This window comes from Indicator indicator, chromosome 4, assembly GCF_027791375.1.
Source record: "Indicator indicator isolate 239-I01 chromosome 4, UM_Iind_1.1, whole genome shotgun sequence".
NCBI lineage: Eukaryota > Metazoa > Chordata > Aves > Piciformes > Indicatoridae > Indicator > Indicator indicator.
In genome coordinates this window covers 23660164-23678334 of record NC_072013.1, presented here as the reverse complement: position 1 = coordinate 23678334, position 18171 = coordinate 23660164, and the positions used below count along the sequence as shown (strand labels likewise).

The 18171-nt window shown below is 34.7% G+C and overlaps 1 protein-coding gene across 3 annotated transcripts in view; it reads right to left on the bottom strand.

Moving 5' to 3' along the window:
* Nucleotides 1–5561: 5561 nt before the first annotated feature.
* The window catches only part of PPP2R5C (protein phosphatase 2 regulatory subunit B'gamma), a 75962-nt gene continuing 63352 nt past the window's right edge, over nucleotides 5562–18171 (bottom strand). For 2 of the 3 annotated variants that reach the window (XM_054400531.1, XM_054400532.1), the window contains 7 exons: nucleotides 17745–17798; nucleotides 15658–15828; nucleotides 14966–15093; nucleotides 13337–13438; nucleotides 11297–11369; nucleotides 9122–9238; nucleotides 5562–6198 (listed from right to left, as the gene is read on the bottom strand). In XM_054400531.1, coding sequence (XP_054256506.1) covers nucleotides 6067–6198; nucleotides 9122–9238; nucleotides 11297–11369; nucleotides 13337–13438; nucleotides 14966–15093; nucleotides 15658–15828; nucleotides 17745–17798 — 777 coding nt within the window. In that variant the 3' untranslated portion in view covers nucleotides 5562–6066. The remainder of the gene's footprint in view (nucleotides 6199–9121; nucleotides 9239–11296; nucleotides 11370–13336; nucleotides 13439–14965; nucleotides 15094–15657; nucleotides 15829–17744; nucleotides 17799–18171) is intronic. The other variant, XM_054400533.1, reaches the window with a different exon arrangement.

Genomic DNA, 18171 nt, shown 5'->3' with positions numbered 1-18171 from the left:
CCTGACTTGTAAGCCACTACACAAGTGCAACTCAGCCTTAAAGCATGTATGTCCAGCTAGGATACCAAGAATCCAGAAAGCTCAGCTAATTAACTCTTTCATTTCTACTGAAAAAAAAAAAAAAAGCACACCTCTGCTCAAGGGGTTTAGGATCCCAGTTTAACATTAAAAACCACTGATTTAAGTAATTAGAAATCTCAAACCTTCTTATCTGGAGGGAAAATTATCTGTTAGGCAGCTGAGTTCCAACCAGAAGCACCAGAACCGATAGAGGCAATTCACTGAAAACCAATCAAAATTACTTCATTCACCTACTCCAAGCCTTCTTAGAAAGGCAGGGATTTTTTTTGCTGACAAAAAAAAAAAAAAATACTGGTAGATACTTAATATTCCATTTACAGAACATAGTTACTGAAACAGTGTTAAATACAGCATTCACCTATTTCCATTTCCCAAAGTCTCATTTGTTCACACCCTGTCATTCTTCTACATGCAGGTTGTTTTAGGATTATGTTTCCCATGAAAAAACAAACTTAACTTTGCTAGGCTGTCTGAACTCCCAGGCTACCCCACATCTGGTCCTGCCTGTCTGAATTCAGTGGGGGAAAAATTCATAGAATGGTTTAGGTTGGAAGGGGCTTCCAAAGGTCATCTAGTCCAACCCCGCTGCAGTGAGATCAGGGACATTCTCTACTGGATCAAGTTGCTCAGAGCCTTGTTGAGCCTGACCTTGAATTATCTCCAGAGATGAGGCCTCAACTGCCTCCCTGGGCAACCTGTTGCAGTGTTCCACCACCCTCATGGTAAAGAGATTGTTCCTAAAATCTTATCTAAATCTACTCTAATTTCAAACCACTGCAAACCTATCACTACAGGCCTTTGGAAATAGTCCCTCTCCAGCCTTCTTGTAGGCCATGTGCAACATGTCTTCACAGTGTAAAGAACAAGTCTAGGATCTGATTATTTAAATACTAGACTACTTGCAACTAAAAGCCAGTGAAGTAAGGTACTTCTGTACACTTTTCATCACTTCAGCATTATCTATTGTGCCAAAGGGAGCAGGAGGAAGATGATGTAAATTCAGTTAAAAGAAATTGAAGCAAAGACAAGATAAAGTAGCTTTTTGCACAAGTTCTCATGTTTGGTTAAAGTCTACAGAGAGAAAAGGCTTTAGCTTACCCAGTCAAGGCAAAAGGAAAAAGTAGCTTGCCTTGATCTAGCTCCAGCTGATGATTGTCCTTTTCTTGGATACACAAGGGACGTGGCCTTTCTCCCAGGTATGTGAGAAGCCATTGAAATTAACCATCCAAAAGGCAAGATTGCCACTATGACAACCTATAATTTAACTAAAACCAAGTATTTCAGAGAATCAGAATGAGAACTAGGACTTGCTCCTGGCAAATGCCATACAACATACGAAGAAGAACTCTTGCTCAAGTTATAAAAGAAACAACTTCTGGGAAAAAAAGACAGAAGACACTTTTCTCCTCTACTTGGTAGCATTTAAGATCAAAACCAAAGCAAAACCCCCAAAGTAGTAATAATCAGAACAAATAGTTTGCTTTCTTGTCTTTAATCCTCTTGTGTCACAGTTGGAAGAGTACTAGAAAAATTACTATGGCAAGGCCTTCATGCTAGCATGAACCTTGATCTTGTGGTCTCCTGGATCACAAAACCACGCAAAATAACCTGAGGCAATGATGTGAATAACCCTTCTCCTCCTTGTAGCAACAGTGAAAGCCCTCTCCTCCTCTCAGCACCACAGGGCTGTTGCTTATCAAACCATGTTGTGTGCGTGCAGTCCCTAACTTGTGCAGGAGTGAACACAGTTCCAGTATGACTGGGTTCAGAGAACACCAGTTACAATCATACTGCTCTTCAATTATGTGAGAAAGGAATAGTGTATTATCTTCTTTAGCTCCACAATAAATTGTCCCTTGGGAGTTTTTTCATACAAAATTTTCAACTGTATCAGTTTTACTTCATAAGGTAAAGACAGCACAAGCCTAGTCTCATCACATAAAAAACTCACTATAATCCAGGGAGACAAAGATATGGTAATTAGAATGGCATTTCATAATCAGCTATATGCAGTCAGTCTCCAGAGTCATCAAACACAGTAAGGACAGGACCCAAGGAACAGAAACACTCCACTTTTAGGTGGGTAGTCCAGAATGGGATCCTGACCACCACCTGAGATAACCTGAGATCCTAGATCTCTCCTCTAAGTACATTTGTAAGGTACTAAAAATAGTTTTCACAAAGCAAGCCAGCAAACTTCTGAACATATGCAGAGCTGTGCTACACTGGCACCCTCCTTTCCACTTCTAAAAGGCTAGCCAAATCAGCAATGCCAGTGGTCAAAGTCCCTTAGAAAGAAAAGGGCTGAAATTCACTTGTTGAACATGCTTGCAACCCAGTAAGATATTTGTAAAGAAAAAATGCCATTACTGGCAGTACTTCAAAATACTGTATTTTGAGAGGTACTTGACGCTAATTTCAGAAAGTGAATCCTCAATTGTTTCAGTATCTAGGTTTTGATTTATGATTAAGCTTAGGAGTGCATATGACGATTTCTGAGCTCACTGCAAAAAACTACTTCCAGTATGCAAAGGTTTCATTTATAGCTCAAACCTTAGACAGGCAAGTCAGGAGTCAAATACTGATCGCTCTCCCTCCAAACTCCCCTTCCATTTGCAAACCCACTGCTACTGGAAGTCAGCTTTATATGAGTTATTTCCTTAGTTCTTTGAAGACATTTATGAATTTCAGAGGGAAGACAATTCCTACTGCAGATGCAAGTTTTTTCCCTACATCCTTGCCCCCTGACTATATACCAGCTACCACAATCTAATCCCTGATTTTATGGCTACTTTGCTTGAAGCCTGTCAATATAGAAGTGCTACAGGTGAAAATACTATGGTATGAAAGGTATGTTGTTTGTATTTGTAGACTGGAGATCTATTAAATTCTTTTCAGCATTGACAGTTGGTCTGACAGTTAAGTCTGCTTTTTCTAATGAATATCTACTACTCTTTTCTTTTTACTAGTGGCCTTTCCATAAATGTTTTCTGCTGTGAAATTTATTAATTTGTACTGGTGATTCTGCAAACAATGATATTCTGACCACATCCACAAAAGCCCTGTGCTAAATTTAGTTTCATGATGAGCAAGTAAAATTCACATGTTCTTTATTTGTCCATATAATACATCATCTTTTTTTTTTTTAAGTTTTAAAATTAGATAAAAGCATATTAAATGGCAGGTGTATGAAGTTCTTCAGAAACAAGGCCAGAACAAAAAACGGAATTACAAAATGTTAAAAAATATGTACGTACATTTGAACTTAACATTTCACTAATGCATAATGTTACAGATATTGTCTAATGAAAAATAATTGTGCCACTTACCTATTTTTGCTGTTTCTAGGAACTTTTTATTCTGTACATAGGACAATTCTGTACAAAATATGAAGTCTACATTTTTATTACTTATTACCATAAAACAAGGTACAATGTATGTACAATATTAAACTGAAGCCATACTAAAGCCACACTAAAAAGACACTTGGAATATTACTTTTGACATTCCTGATGTACAGGCATAATTTTGGAAAATGGGGGAAGGTGTCAGACAGAACTTTATGAAGAACAACAGTCACCAAAATTCTGTTTCTACTTTGGATATATTAGTTTTAGAATGGTTTAGTATAGGATTATAAGAAGCATGTAAATATTAATAATAAACATGCTAAACCATTAGTGGTGATAGATTTTGGAATACTGCCTAAGCAAATGTTCAGTGGCTCAAAACTTCAAATATGAATTTATGGTGAACTTGAAGCTTTTAAAAATATCATAATATTTCCCCTTTTTGGTGAGTGTTTATCTTCAGTAAAGAACAGAAATTAAATCTAGACAGTGAAAGATGTTCTTATACGTTGAGCATCACACAATCAATCAAACATTGATATACAGGCTGTACTTTTTTTTCCCTTGGGTAACATAAGAATAATTCCTTTCAGCAACCTCTTGCACAAACATACTGAACACCCAAAATCAAAGGTAACTAATAATCTACCAGCTAAAGATGGAAGTTCAAACAATGGTATATCAAAATACACAGACACTGCTTTACACAATTAAAAAAGCACCCTTTTTCCCTCAAAAGGAGAAGGCATCTTTAAACTGTTTTACTATAGATTATCCTAATGGTAAAGCATATTCTTTTTCAAGTTTTACAGGAAATGTTTTCAGACGCAGTGGACGTTCCACTTAAAGTTTGGGCTGGTCATTAAATTTAGTTGTTATGAGCCAATATTTACCACCCACAATTTTCCTCCAATAGACAATGTAACAAATACTGGAAATTGAATGATAAATGCAACCAATGAACAGCAGGCACTACATCTGCACAAGGTTACTATGAATGTCTGCTTTGCGCAATTTTTTCTACTTTTTTTAATGGATGCAGGAGACCTTATACTTCCTTAAAAAGTAAACCAAAACTATTTTTAAAGAAGCCACATTTTTATCCCTTTATGCATCAAGACATTAAACATTAAGTTATATCATGTTACTGCCAGAGACAAAAGAAACTAACCACCCATTTAGAATAGCAGAACACATTTCAAACAGCTTGTAAGCAGGATAAGTAAGTCAAAATACTGGCCACCCTGAGAGAAATCAAATATTGAAGACAAAGCACTATATTTTTAAAGAGATTTTCCTCCCGTGCTTTTCCATTTACAACAAAAAGCTCATTACATGCAAGTAATCTTGTGGAATATATAGCAGCATTTGAAGATCATCAGCAACTCAGATGCATTTTCAGTTCACTTGTGAGGTGTATTTGCAGCACATGTGCTCTTTACAACAACAGCAAAAAATATTTTCACGGTAAAATTATGGTTACTATCTCCTCAGTTCTTAGACTCATTTGAAAAAAAACAAACAAACAAACAAACAACCCAACCAAACCAAACCAAACAAAAAAAACCCCCAAACAACAACAACAAAAAACCACCACAAAAAAACCCAAAAACCAATTAAAAAAAAAAGGATGGAATTCAAGGACCTGGGTTGTTTCCTTATTTTAATAACCTTGGGATGTTGTGTTTCCTGAAAGGTTATGTCCATCTTTCCAATAAAACCTGATGCAACTGAAATCACGCATTATATCTGCCACAGAATATTGAACTCCTAGAGCCCAAGAAAAATGCTGAGTATTAAAAGCTCAGATAAGGGAGCAAACAGAGAAAGAGTATTTTACTGACTTGAAAAAAAACTTGAAGTGAATTTTTATATTCAGTCTATTCCCAGTCATAGTAAACAAATGTTCATTTTAGGAAAAATTCTTCTACCAGTTCATACCTTGAATACTGGTGCCTTATATTACACTAAAGACTGGAAAATATGGCTTTAAATATACATAAAGTATTAGGACATGGTATATATAGATACATATCTTTATCCTAAGTAAAGGAGAAACAAATTTACAGAACTCTTAGAAAGGAATGATGATTGTAGATTGTCATGGAAGTTACCAGTTTCTAAGCCATGTTTTATAATACGAAAGAATAACTGTTTTCAAAACTTCTGGTATATTACAAGACAGCAATAATGTGGAAATGACTGTAAAGTTGAGAAATCCTAGAAAAAGTTTAATATTTAAATTTGAAACAATTTGAGTTTTGAGAATGCTCACCTATCATTAGTACCAACTATTGGTCACTCATATAGTCAGAAAGTTTACAGAATTCTTCTCTCAAATATGACTATAAAAACTGCCTGTTATCAGCTAGCTGATACTATGATAACACCTCCAGGAAAATGGTGTCCACTTGATTATAGTCAACCCAATATTTGCAAATGGAATTGGGTAATCTACCATTGTTTGAACTACTAATCTTGAGCTGCATACTCTTTAAAAGTTATTGCCTACAGAACCGGGTTGAAGAAAGCTTTGAATTTGCGTGTAACTGATTGGTATGGCACAAAGAAGTAAGTTCTACTGTAGAACTGAGTCCAGAAAAGAAACTTTTCCTCCAAAATAATATTTAATAGTTTAATGCCCATCATGTGATAGCAATTCATCAGCTCTGCAATGTGATTCCAAGGCTTTCATGGTATAGATATCCTGAGGCAGTTCTGACTTGCGTCGCACAAAAGGACGATCTTTTTTCTGATCTTTCTGTGCCTGAAATAAAAATAGGACAAAGTTGGCCAAAAATATTAATTACTAAGCAGTTACTTTACAATATTTCTTGCACACAAGTATTTTCAGTTAAGGAAAACAATTAAAAACATATAGGAAAAAAGTTTATACTTTCTCTTCTACCCCATCAGCTACCCAATTTCAAGTCTTGAAGCCATTTTTTTGCTAAGAAAGAAAAATTAGAAACATTTAAGAAATCCTAAGATGTTAGCAATTATGATATTATGATCATGACTATCATTTGACAATGCTTAAAATAATTGTCATCTATCTTGTAATTTATTTTATTTTCCATGTTCCTATGTGAAATACATGATTAAGTTTTTTCCATGCTTCTAAGTACTTTTCTGTCTCACCTACCCTAATTTGTCCTTATAAAAAGTAGATTGGCTTTTACTTAGCCACTGATTTACTATCATGTTCAAAAAGTTACTGAGTCATGATGATCCTATTTTTTGGTAGCAAAGTATTCTCTAAAAACGCTCACATAATCTGGTACAGAAATGCCCACTCAGGTCTACTTTCCTCAGTCACTCCACCACCTCTTCAATATGGATATTCTGCAATATTGGCATAAACCTTAGTTTTACTGAAACTGTGCAGATCTTTACATAGTTCCTCATTTCTGAGCATGTATTTAAAAAATAAACAAAGTTGTCCTTTTGACTTGCCTTTTTTTTTTTTTTTAAACATCTCTTGTGTGAGCATCAATTTCTGATGGCACTTAGCAAGGGATACATAACTGTCTTTCCAGTGTCCTCTCAAAGACTGACACAAGACTGCTACCTAGTTTTCTTTCTGCAAGACCCTAATACTTAATCAATCCTTCTCCTGCCTGGTGACCCAGACTTACTAATCCTCTTGCAAGGTTTGTACTTCTCACAGATTTCTCTAAGTTTTTCTAACAACGAGAGTTCCCATTTTGAACCATTTTATTAGGTCTGCCAAGACAGAATCTTGACCTCTGAATAAACAGGGTTATAATGTTCAAATAATCTCATTTGTTTCCTGCACACTTGATAAGCAACAAAAAGCAAGAAAGCATGTATTGAAGAGATGGCTAAAGAATGCTTGAACAGTTCCAACCAATGTTTCAGAATTTTATTTCATTTAAAATTTGTTTCTTTTCCATTAGTGTCACATTTTTAATCCCCACCCTTTCTAACAATCAGGATGGCAGGGAGAATTGGGCTCATCCATAGGAACTCCATGCCCTCAACTTCCAGCTAGAATGCTATCAATAATGCTGATGACAGCCTCTACTTCATACCTCCTGAAGTGGTACTCTTTGTAGAAAAGAAGACAACACCAAGGTAGAGCCATTGTTCTTTTGTTTTGGCACACTTCATACTGTCCCAAATCTCCAAACACTTCCAACAGCTGGGATTAGGAACTTTGTCTTAACTGTCTGTCTCAACTACTAGGATATAGTCATACTTTGGCTGCTTTTTCCCTAGACTAATCAGAGGTATGAGGTATGAATTTTAATTCTCTCTGGCCAGGACAGAAAGTGAACCAAGGTCTCATAAATCTTTAGAAAATGGCTATGCGCTAGGAAGTAGAACAGTGAAAGTTAGATACTGCCATCAATACCACTCTAAGATTAATCAGCACTCCTTTTATTCAGTAATGTTTCTGTGCACTTTTCTCCACTAGAACTGGTTCTAGGCACTGGAGCTAGTGAAAGGAGGCCATCACCATGAATAGCTGGTTAAGCTATCCAAAGTCTGAAGAAAAGCAGAGATTTAGAAACTGTAATAAACCTAGTGCTCCTCACCGACTACCCCTAACTTGTGTTCCCATTTGAGGGAATGCTACCTTTGTCTGTTGCCCTGGATGGGCATGCAATTCAAGACACCAAGATTTACATGTAATGCATTGTGTTCAATTCCAGAGAGATATGTTTTAGAAAACAGCAATCACTGAGTGTGCCTTGGAGACATTCCAGCATTTTTTTGCTTTTGACCTTTATCCAAAATACCTTCATACAAATAATAAGTAACATATAATCTTGCTGGAATTTTAAGAAAGTAGTGTAGGAGGTTAGGTTGACTATATGTTTTTCATTAAATTTCTTGTTTGATACATTGGTTCAAATTAACAGACTATCTCTGATCTCTACTGTTTTTTATAGCTTCAGATAATTTCTTTGGTGTTAAACTTCGTTGGATTTAGAGATATTCATATTCCTACCAGGTATCTTAAGGAGCACTGCAGTGCTCACTGGCACCTCTCAGTTTCCCATCAACTCCAAATTTAAATCTCTGGTTTGAATGTTAGGATTATGGTTCTACTTAACTAAGGTTAAAAAAAATACCTGAAGATTACTAAGCATTAGCTAAAGACAAAGAGACTGGAATGACCTTGGGAGTCCTTGCTCTGTAGTAGGTAATGGAACATGACAGATGGTAGACTGAGGAGGATGACCTATGAGTGGGCAAGACAAATGCACAGTTCACACCTGTTTTTTTTCCAAAGCATAGTAGCTTTAGCCACTAAGAAGGCTCTGAATAACAAAAAAATCTTAGAATCTCACTATATTTTATGCAGTTTTCCTTTTGAAAATCTAAAACTATTATATAGAGAAAAGAATAGAACACAATGTAGTAGATGTTTAGCTACCTTTTTAACTATCTTTAAAGCATAATTACGACACAAAAAGTTGTTTAGGTAGAAAAAAAATTAAAGATTCTGTAGAAGAAAGTCAAAAGAGAACATACAGCATATTGCATAGAAATGCAACACTCTATTCCTCACTGCTACTGTATCACTTAAAAGTAGCAGCTCTAACGAATGTTACTCTATGACAAATAGTTACAGGGCTGAGAATAAAACCCTAGTTTATGATTAACAGTTGCTTCCAAAAAAAAAAGTACAGTACTTTGTTATCTTGAAATGGCTTTACCTGACAAGCCTCTTCTTTCACTGTCTTTTTCAGCATCTGCAAATCTTCAATTAAAGGCCCATCTGTTTCCATTGCAACAGGACTGTTCAGCAAACTCGTGTCACTGTATGTTGGGTACTAATAAAATGCAAAGTGTTAAAATAATCATTCTTAGTAATAACACCTAAATACTAAGAGTGTATTTGAGCATTTGAATAACATGATTAGTTATTTGAGACTAGCCTCAGTATCTTATGCTTTCAGGCACCAAGTAACAAATTTTAAAATGGAAACTCCAATACTTTCAGCTGGCAGAAGCGTCCTGTTGAAAAGTGCAGTCAGAATACAAAAAACCCCATGCTTCAATAATCAGAGACTGAATTTTAAAATATTCAGATTTTGCCAGTAATGAATGTCAACAACGGCAATGACTTATTTGAAACCTTCCAACACCTTATCTGGTGATTTGTAATTGATGTAACAATGACTTTACTTTCTGGTGTAATTTTATATTGAAAGACAAAATACACTGGTAAAAGGATTAAAGTTGTTAATATAAATTTAAAATAATTTTTAATGAAAATATTAAACTCTTCTGTCTTCAGAAATTAAAATAGACATAGAATTCTTTTGGGAATTAAATGTTTTGTTAAAGTACTTGTGTAGTATCTAAAACTTACTGTATAGCAATCTCAGTATTTGAAAATCTGTTTTAATTCAGATGAGGTGTATGTGGTCTTGAAAAAATTGACATTAAGGATTTAATGAATACAGTTATAACAATCTAATATCGTAAAATGTATTCTTGGGTTATCAAGAATCGGGACTAGCTCTGAACAAGAGCTATCAGTAATTAGACAAATTAAGAAGTTAACATAAATTCCAGGAAAAAAGCAATGCTTAAAAATCCATTATAGAGAGTACTAAAAGCATTTATATAATTACATCACTTCAGTGGAACACTGAGTGTTCAAATAAGCATTTTTAAGTAAAAATTGCTACCAATTATTATCTCTCTTCAAGCTTACTATGCAGAACATACTGAAAACAGGTTGTGCTAACCAGTCTTACTTAGTCAGATGTGCAATAGTTTATCATGTGACAAAAATGACCACAAATACTCTTCAAGCAGGGCTTTTGTATGTCTTATCTGATCAGAAGAGTGTTTTGTCACCAAAAGTCAGTTGCTGCTTTAATACAAATGGTTCTTTTTTGATTAACTGATCAACTGACATTTAGTTTAATGTTATAAATTTCATTTGAAGAGTTTAGCAATTGTTCCCTGAGAAACATCATGAGGGGAAAAAAAAAATAAAAAAAAAAAAAAAAAGAGATGAGCACTGAGATCATAAACTGTTTCATTTCTGTTTATACAGTACCTTTACTCCATCTCCCACCACTTTAAACTCAGCTACACATTGTTTCTTGCTGCAATATAATAAAACTCTCTCTGCAAAATAATTGAAATGTTTGGGCATTTTTTTTGCCCATAGTAGCAATCAGTATGACTGAGATGAAGGAAAACTGGCACCGTTTGCCAAGCAAATTAAGTAGGGAGAGAAAAAAAACCCAAAGCCCAAGCCAGTCCAACCCCCTTTCTCCCATAATTTCAAACTACAATGAATAGTCTAAAGGACTTTTGTTTATCAAAATTTCAGTTACATCGTGAAATGTCTGACAGGCTCTTTCCCTTTTAGTAAGAACCTGAGGTGCAGGCTCACCAAAAGACCAGCCCAGTGCAAGTATGAGAACAAATGCAGCAGACAAGACCATACAGTATTACTTTAATGCATTTGACACAGAGGAAAACTGACCAGTCATAACTCACAGTTTGCAGAAAGATCTCTTTTGTAAAAGACTGTTTGCAAAACAGCTTTTCAAGAGAAACCAATTATGGCATCTCTGTATTTTCCGTAATTTTGCACAATAAAATATTCAAACCGCAATACAGAATATCTCCTATTATAAGAAAAGGAAAAAGTACTTCGTATCATACTTTCCAGAAAGTTTTTGTTTTTTTAAATAATTACTTGCACAAGAGAGAGGTTACAAACTTTAAAAGTACTTTTATTGTGTATCTTTTGTAATACAGTTAGTGAAATTGCTTTATTTCCATGATCATTCAGAACTGTTTTTCCCAATTGTATTTAACAAAACAAGTATTTAAGCATGAACATGTTAATCTTTTCTAAATACCTGGGGATTTGATTTGGCTAGATTTTCTATTTTAACCCATGCTTCTTCCCGTTCCTTCAATTTTAGCTTCTCTCTAAAAAAAGCAAAAAAAAAAAAAAAAAAGGCAAAAAAGGCAAAGCTTGATGAATTTTGTCTCACAACTCATATACATTCTTAAAGAAATTCTCTAGAAGAATTAAACAGAATAAATTAATTTAATTATGCCTGTTTCAGCCTACTGCCCAAAATATCATTTACTGTTTACAGGATAATTTGTGTCACAGTGGTTGCAAAGCAACATTAAAAGGGAAAAAGCAGCTAATTTCTCATGAAAGAAAAACATTGGCTGGTACCAGTTTATCTTTAATAACTGCACATTGTTAAGAGTTAAGTCTTGCTCTATGTTGAAAGTGTGTTTGTGTTTTAATTTCGTAATATTTGATTTCTATGTTAAAGCATAAGAAAATAATATCTGACTAAAAAAAAGGGAGAGACCTTCACTGCTAGCCCACTGGCTTTGGGTAACAGCTTAAAGGAAAAGGCACAGAAACATTTTGAATCAAAGACTAACAAAGTACCTGACAAAACCCCCCTCATTTAAGGGAGTTACAAGTCAAGTGGGGTGGCAGAGGATTCTCTGGGTTTGGGTGGGTTTTTTTGGGTTTGTTTCCTTAAACCAAATGTAACAATACAGTAAAATCTAGGCATTGCTCCTTTTCCTACAGACAAACAACTTACTGTAGAGACTGTAATGAACACCTGTCTTTGGGAGCTTAAGAATCCTAAAAAGGCTCATAGTGCTCTCAGGCTTAAATGCATAGATTAGATGATACATATGTTAAAAAAAAAAAAAAAAAAATCAAAAACACACCAGAGAGATCTTTTTTGCTGGGAGATTGTTTTTGTTTTTGTTTTTTTTTTAAGCTGTGTCACTTAGCACTCAAAATGCTACCCAAAACCCAGACAAGATATGATTGCTTTCCCATTTAAAAAGGATCCTACTTATTTGCTATGAGGGAACAGAGATTTCCACAGTATTTTTCAAAAAAAGCCAATGTTTACATATTGTTAATCTTTAAGCACATACATATCTTAAGAATTTATTATATTACAAGCTACTTAAACTGTAATAAGGAACTTCAAAACACTGACAAATCAATCCACGTGAATCTACTAAGAAATTGTACTACTTCCAGTTCGTTGGCTTGAAATAGATGTATACTTTGAACCACTACTTGAAGGAATATCCATTCACTTGGAACTGAAAATAAAATTCAAAACCAGGTACTTTCAGTGCCCACTTTCTAACCACACTCAGCCCTAAAATTATAGGCACAAATCATTAATACATTGGTCTTAATCTCATTTTAGTAGGTTTCATAATATACTGAATATTCAAAAAATTAAGTCTATTCAACAAAACTGGAAATAGAGAAACAGAAGACAAGTGACTTTATGATCATAAGTTAGATGCATTTTTGGGCAAAACCAGGAAAAATTCCAACTTCCAAATATCTTCTTTGTTGACCACCCTATTCAAGAATATACTAAACTCAATGAGGATTTTTCTGGTAAATAATATATGAATGTCCTGTATTACAATAGAGTAACAACTTTATTTTGGGTTGTTTTCAGAAAAATATTCACATATGCTCACACAATGCAATCCAGAAAAATACTTGGTAGTGTTTTGGGAAGAACCAAGTGACAACATGAATGAAAATTACACCAGGTAAATAAAGCATGCTAACTAAGCACTGGAGTAAACTGAACTGTTTAATAGATCTTTTACACTGGCCTCCATGATTAGCAGTCTCAAAAGAATTGTTTTCAGCAAGACTGTGATCCCCAGCAGTAGTAGCAGGTGAAAGACTACCGGAAGCATCCTATTCTTAAGATTTTACAGCTCATATGTAACAAGAAGTTTCATCAAGTTGATTCTGAAGCTGCTGTACTGTAATCAAATGTGCAACTTCCCACTAAAGGCACTATTTTTTCAGAGATAAAGCACTCTGAACAAATTGTTCAAGAACAGACAGACACATTGACATGAAAACTTACTTCAGTTTCTCTGCTTTAAATTGCTGTGTGCAGTCATCAAACAGTTTTTGGTTCATCTCCATGAAGAGTTTCAGAGCATTGTATATCAAGCCATGTATTGTCCTATAAGTAAAACTTCTGGTTGAAACTCAGAGCACTTTAAACTTTGAAATCTATTTTTTTCTGGTCAACAGTAGCCAATAGCCTACATAACTGGAAAATTACATCATTTCAGAACAAGTGGAAACAAAACTAGTTAGTGGAAGTTTCAGTTTAACCTCAAAAGGGCTAATACAAGTACTAAAATTAACAACTTTGGATGCAGTTTTCTTACGCTGTAATATTACTCATCACTTCAACACTTTGGACGTTTGAACTTAATTTTTAATACTGCATGTACGAACATAGGACTAAGTTTGAAATTTAGCAGCTGACAGGGGTCGAATCAGGATCATTAAAGAAAATGCAAAATGACATTAAAGATCTTCATGTATGTAACTTACTAGTAGCTGACAAAATCAAAAGGGAAAATACCGTTTGTGATTAAAAGAAGCCTGGAAAAGACACTATTCACTTAGAAAACTGCCACACAGCAACAGCACTCACTGCAACACAAGTATGTCAGGACTCTTTAAAGAAGTGTTAGAAAAGCAAAGTAGAAAACTTTGGAAAAATTAAACATAAACAACCTGCTTTGTGAAGCACTTTTATGGAATAATCTGATCATTAAATCCAAAAAGCAATCAATGATTACTTTGAATCATACGTTTGAGTTACAAGTAAGAGCGCAGCTGCACTGAGTAGCATGACTTGCTCAGAATAAAATGAACGCATGGCCTTGAAAGCCAGAATAAACAATCATCAGCAATCCATGTTTGCTACGTACAATTACGTCACCGAACTGGTTTTACTCGTGAATACACTATCTGTTACTGCTTACAGCCAGTGAGAGTAACCAAGCACTAACATCACTTCATCATCCATTTCTTTCCCAGTGTTTAGTGGAAGACCGATTACTCATTCTTGGCCAGTCCTCAATTCACAGGCAGTGCTAGACTCTGATACTTTCATCATTCCAGAAGCTGCATAATAGCTCAAAGAAAGAGGCACTTTACAACAGAACAGCTGCAGAAAGGAGCTGACCAGGACTGTTTTCATGTTTAAGTACTATGTTATTGTGAGGAAAAGAAGTGAAATAGTCAATGGAGAAAGAAGAGAAAATAATAAGCAAAAAGCAGGGGCGGGAAGGGAGGAAAGGAAAACCTGATCTGCTCTGTAATATATTCCTCTAGTACGCAGAAGAAATGCATTATCAGCAAAGAGGTTAGAGACTGGAAATCAAAGTTGGTGTTTAGAGGTATCCGATCTACAGATGAAAGCCAAATTTGCTTCGTATTAATAAAAATGTCGTAGATCAGATGTACGAAAGCTGTTTCTTGTTTAATGAAAAAGGAAAACCTATCTTCCTTAATTCTTAATATTTCTTAAAATACTGTTGTCAGAAGTCACCTCTTTATGCAGCAACTTCAATATCATACAATAAAAACAGCTCAACACACTTAAAACTAGCAACTCAAATATCTGGAACCGCTTTTAAGCATAAAAAATAGACATAAGTAGCGAAATTTTATTTCTACGAGTATTCCTTACTTGTTCCAATGCGTCTTTGAATTCCGGTACAAGGATGGAAACATGATGGGTAAAATCTTTGCTGCATTATCACTGATTAAGCTCATAATATATTCATTATTCCAGTAGTATAATGCTCGCTCTGCAACCTAAGACAGCATGACAAAACAAAAGGAACCATTTTTCAGACAATCTCTTAAAGAGTAACTAACTGAAATGTTTCACAAATATAAAGAGAAAGGTAAGAGCAATTGAACCTTAATATCTGCATTTTTCTAGTGCAAATGGGAGTCATGGAGCTGATGGAAAGAGATAGAAAAATTGCTTTTTCCTTGATAGGGACATGATTCAACCTATAACCTATAGACTCTGAATTTCAAGCAAAGAAATGTTTTCCTAAGGAAAGAGCATTTGCAGAATTCTATTACAAGCCATGATATGCAAACAGTATGTACTAACAGGGTTGAGGACCTTCTGAAAAAAGTGAATGTCTACATTAAACAGAACACTGAAGTGAATCACCCCCAGTAAGACTGAACACATCACACTCTTGGAATGAACAAAGCTAACATTTGGATCCCTAAAAGTTGACATTGAATTGAAGACTTCTTTTGCAACAAATAAAATTAATTATAGTGAATAACAGTAGGCAATACTACTAACAATATTTTATAAAAAAAATGCACATTAATGTACGTTAGGTAAGTACAGACCTGAAAGTGTGGACTAGACACACATTTGGCCAGCTGTCTGAAAAGAGGCTCCATGACCTTTACAAATTCAGATGGTTCAATAACATCTAAAATTTCTTCTAGTTCATTTAAAAACATGACTTCTTTTGGACTGTGAGTCTTTGGCCAGTATTTCAGCAGTGCCATTACAACCTGTAGAGACAAAGTAAACACAATCTTCAACATAATTTGACTTTACCTTGCACTAAGTTATATCCCATTAAGAAGTTTGGTATTTTAAAGAGAACACATAACTCAGATTTCTTTGTCCAATATGGCAGCAGCAATCAGGTATGGAACCATACCAGAGAAATAAATGTTAATAGGTCTAAAAGCACTTCTTCAGAAAGCAAAGTTACATACTTAGAAGACATGTTTAAAAATTGCAATCAAAAGACTACGGAAAGTATCCTGACATCTAACTTAACATGATCAAAGTGCAAGTTTGCTGCTATATCATGGGGAAAATTATCTATCACTTAAGTGATAGCAGCTTTCAGTCTCTTAATTTCTTGAAGGTGTACTCCAAAGCTCTATCATTATGTTTTAAGAAGAATTCAAATACAAAGACACTTTCCTTCCAAGGATGTTTAAGCCATCTTAAAGACTTAAAAATTACTGGTACAGCACTCAAATTATTTTTGATGAGAAATTAATACAACCTTGAATATGTAAGCTTATATATCCTTTCGTTTTGTGGTTAAAGATTAAAAGGCCATAAAAATAAACTAGAGGAAAAAAATAACCCAAGCAAAACTAAAAACATTCTCCAATCTCAAACAGTACAGAAATCTCGACACACCTCTTTTAAAATGAAAGTTTTTATATACTTCTTTATATATATAGTTAAAAAATTGCAACAACCCACCAGCCCTCTCTCAGACAATTTCCCCCCTGCATTTAGGAAAAAAACAACAACCAGTTTCTTTTTTTGTTTCTGAAATGGAGGACCTTCTTCTAGAAGCCCAGCTTTTTATATTTAAAACCTACAAGTAATATTTAGTAACTACAACTCAGAGAGACATCAGTGCATCTTTCATGTATGTATTATTTCATCATGAAAGCAGACACTATGCCCTCAATGAAGCCCTGGAAAATTTATGCAGATGTTTTTAATAAGATGTCAAAAAGCCTCATATGACAATTGTAAGGGGAAACAAAACATTTTATTTTGCAATGACTGGAATTTTTGAATGGGAACTTAGTACTTTGGTGATGCATGTCCCAAGTTTTTAAAGAATGTTGTAATCATGGACTAATTTGGGAAGGAAACAGATGGGGATGCGCATTAGTTCAGATTTGTACTAGGAAATATTTAACACCCTAGATGATGTCCAGGAGAAACCTAAGATTTCAAGATCTCATATAGCACAAATGACAGAATGTCTGAGATTTCATATCTTAAGAAATACTAAAAGCTGGAAGGAGAAGCTTTCTTGCGCAGATGCATACTTCGTTTCAAATATCCCAGCCTTCATTTTACAATGGAAATGGTTTCAAACTAATAACGTGCATTTTTGTTAGTAGTAATCCTTTTACTGATGACTTAGCTATTAAACATATTAGTTCTTACCTACTTAATATTTGGTGTAATGAGGCAAAACACTATATCCTATAAAGAACAATTAGAAGTATTCATCTATGCAATTATGTGCAGCCAGATCAAAGTCTGGTTTTGTCTTTCGTCCAAACTTGGTAAATGAACAGAATCAGACTCAAAAGCCTCAGTATCTCTGTGTGCCAGAAATCTCTGTTCCTTCACATCGGTCTCTCAACAGAGCCCAGTTCAAGCAAGCTAACTTCTGACTAACCTGCTTCTGGATTAACTATCTCATACCCAGTCAGCCAGAATAAAATTAGCAGAATAAACTGGTCTGTTTGTAAGAAGTATGCTGTTAATGTTCTTTTAATTAATTCTGGAAAAATCTGAAGCTGACAGATCAAAATGGTATTTGATTCTCCCTAATAAAAACAATTACATATTACTACTGTGTTCTCAAAACGTCTTTAAACACTCTACAGGTGAAAGGGATATTAATATTCCAAAATACATAACAAGATAAACTTACTGGTTCTGTAAGTGTGCTGTCCTTTTCTAAAAATTGAACTACACAATACGCCAGCTACAGCAAAAGAAAAAGATTTGTATTAATGCTCTCTGAGACTGAAGACACTTTGAAATCACTAACATGAAAGTACAGAATATTACTGAATTAAAAAAAAAAAAATAAACACAACAAAACTAAACAAAAACCCCAGAAAGTTCTTCTGTAACTTTACAAAAATGATTTGGCAGACAATTTGAACAAAAAAAGGGTAAATATACTTTACCAAATTCTCCCACCTTCCTATGTCTGTCCTCACCTTTTCCTGGGTTATAACATAGACAAACCCATCACTTGGTGTTTTCTTTTCAGACATTACACTCTGCACTTCAGCACGCTTTTAAATCCCATGTTTGAAAAGTGCTTTCCACTTGCTAACATTTTGCTGTCA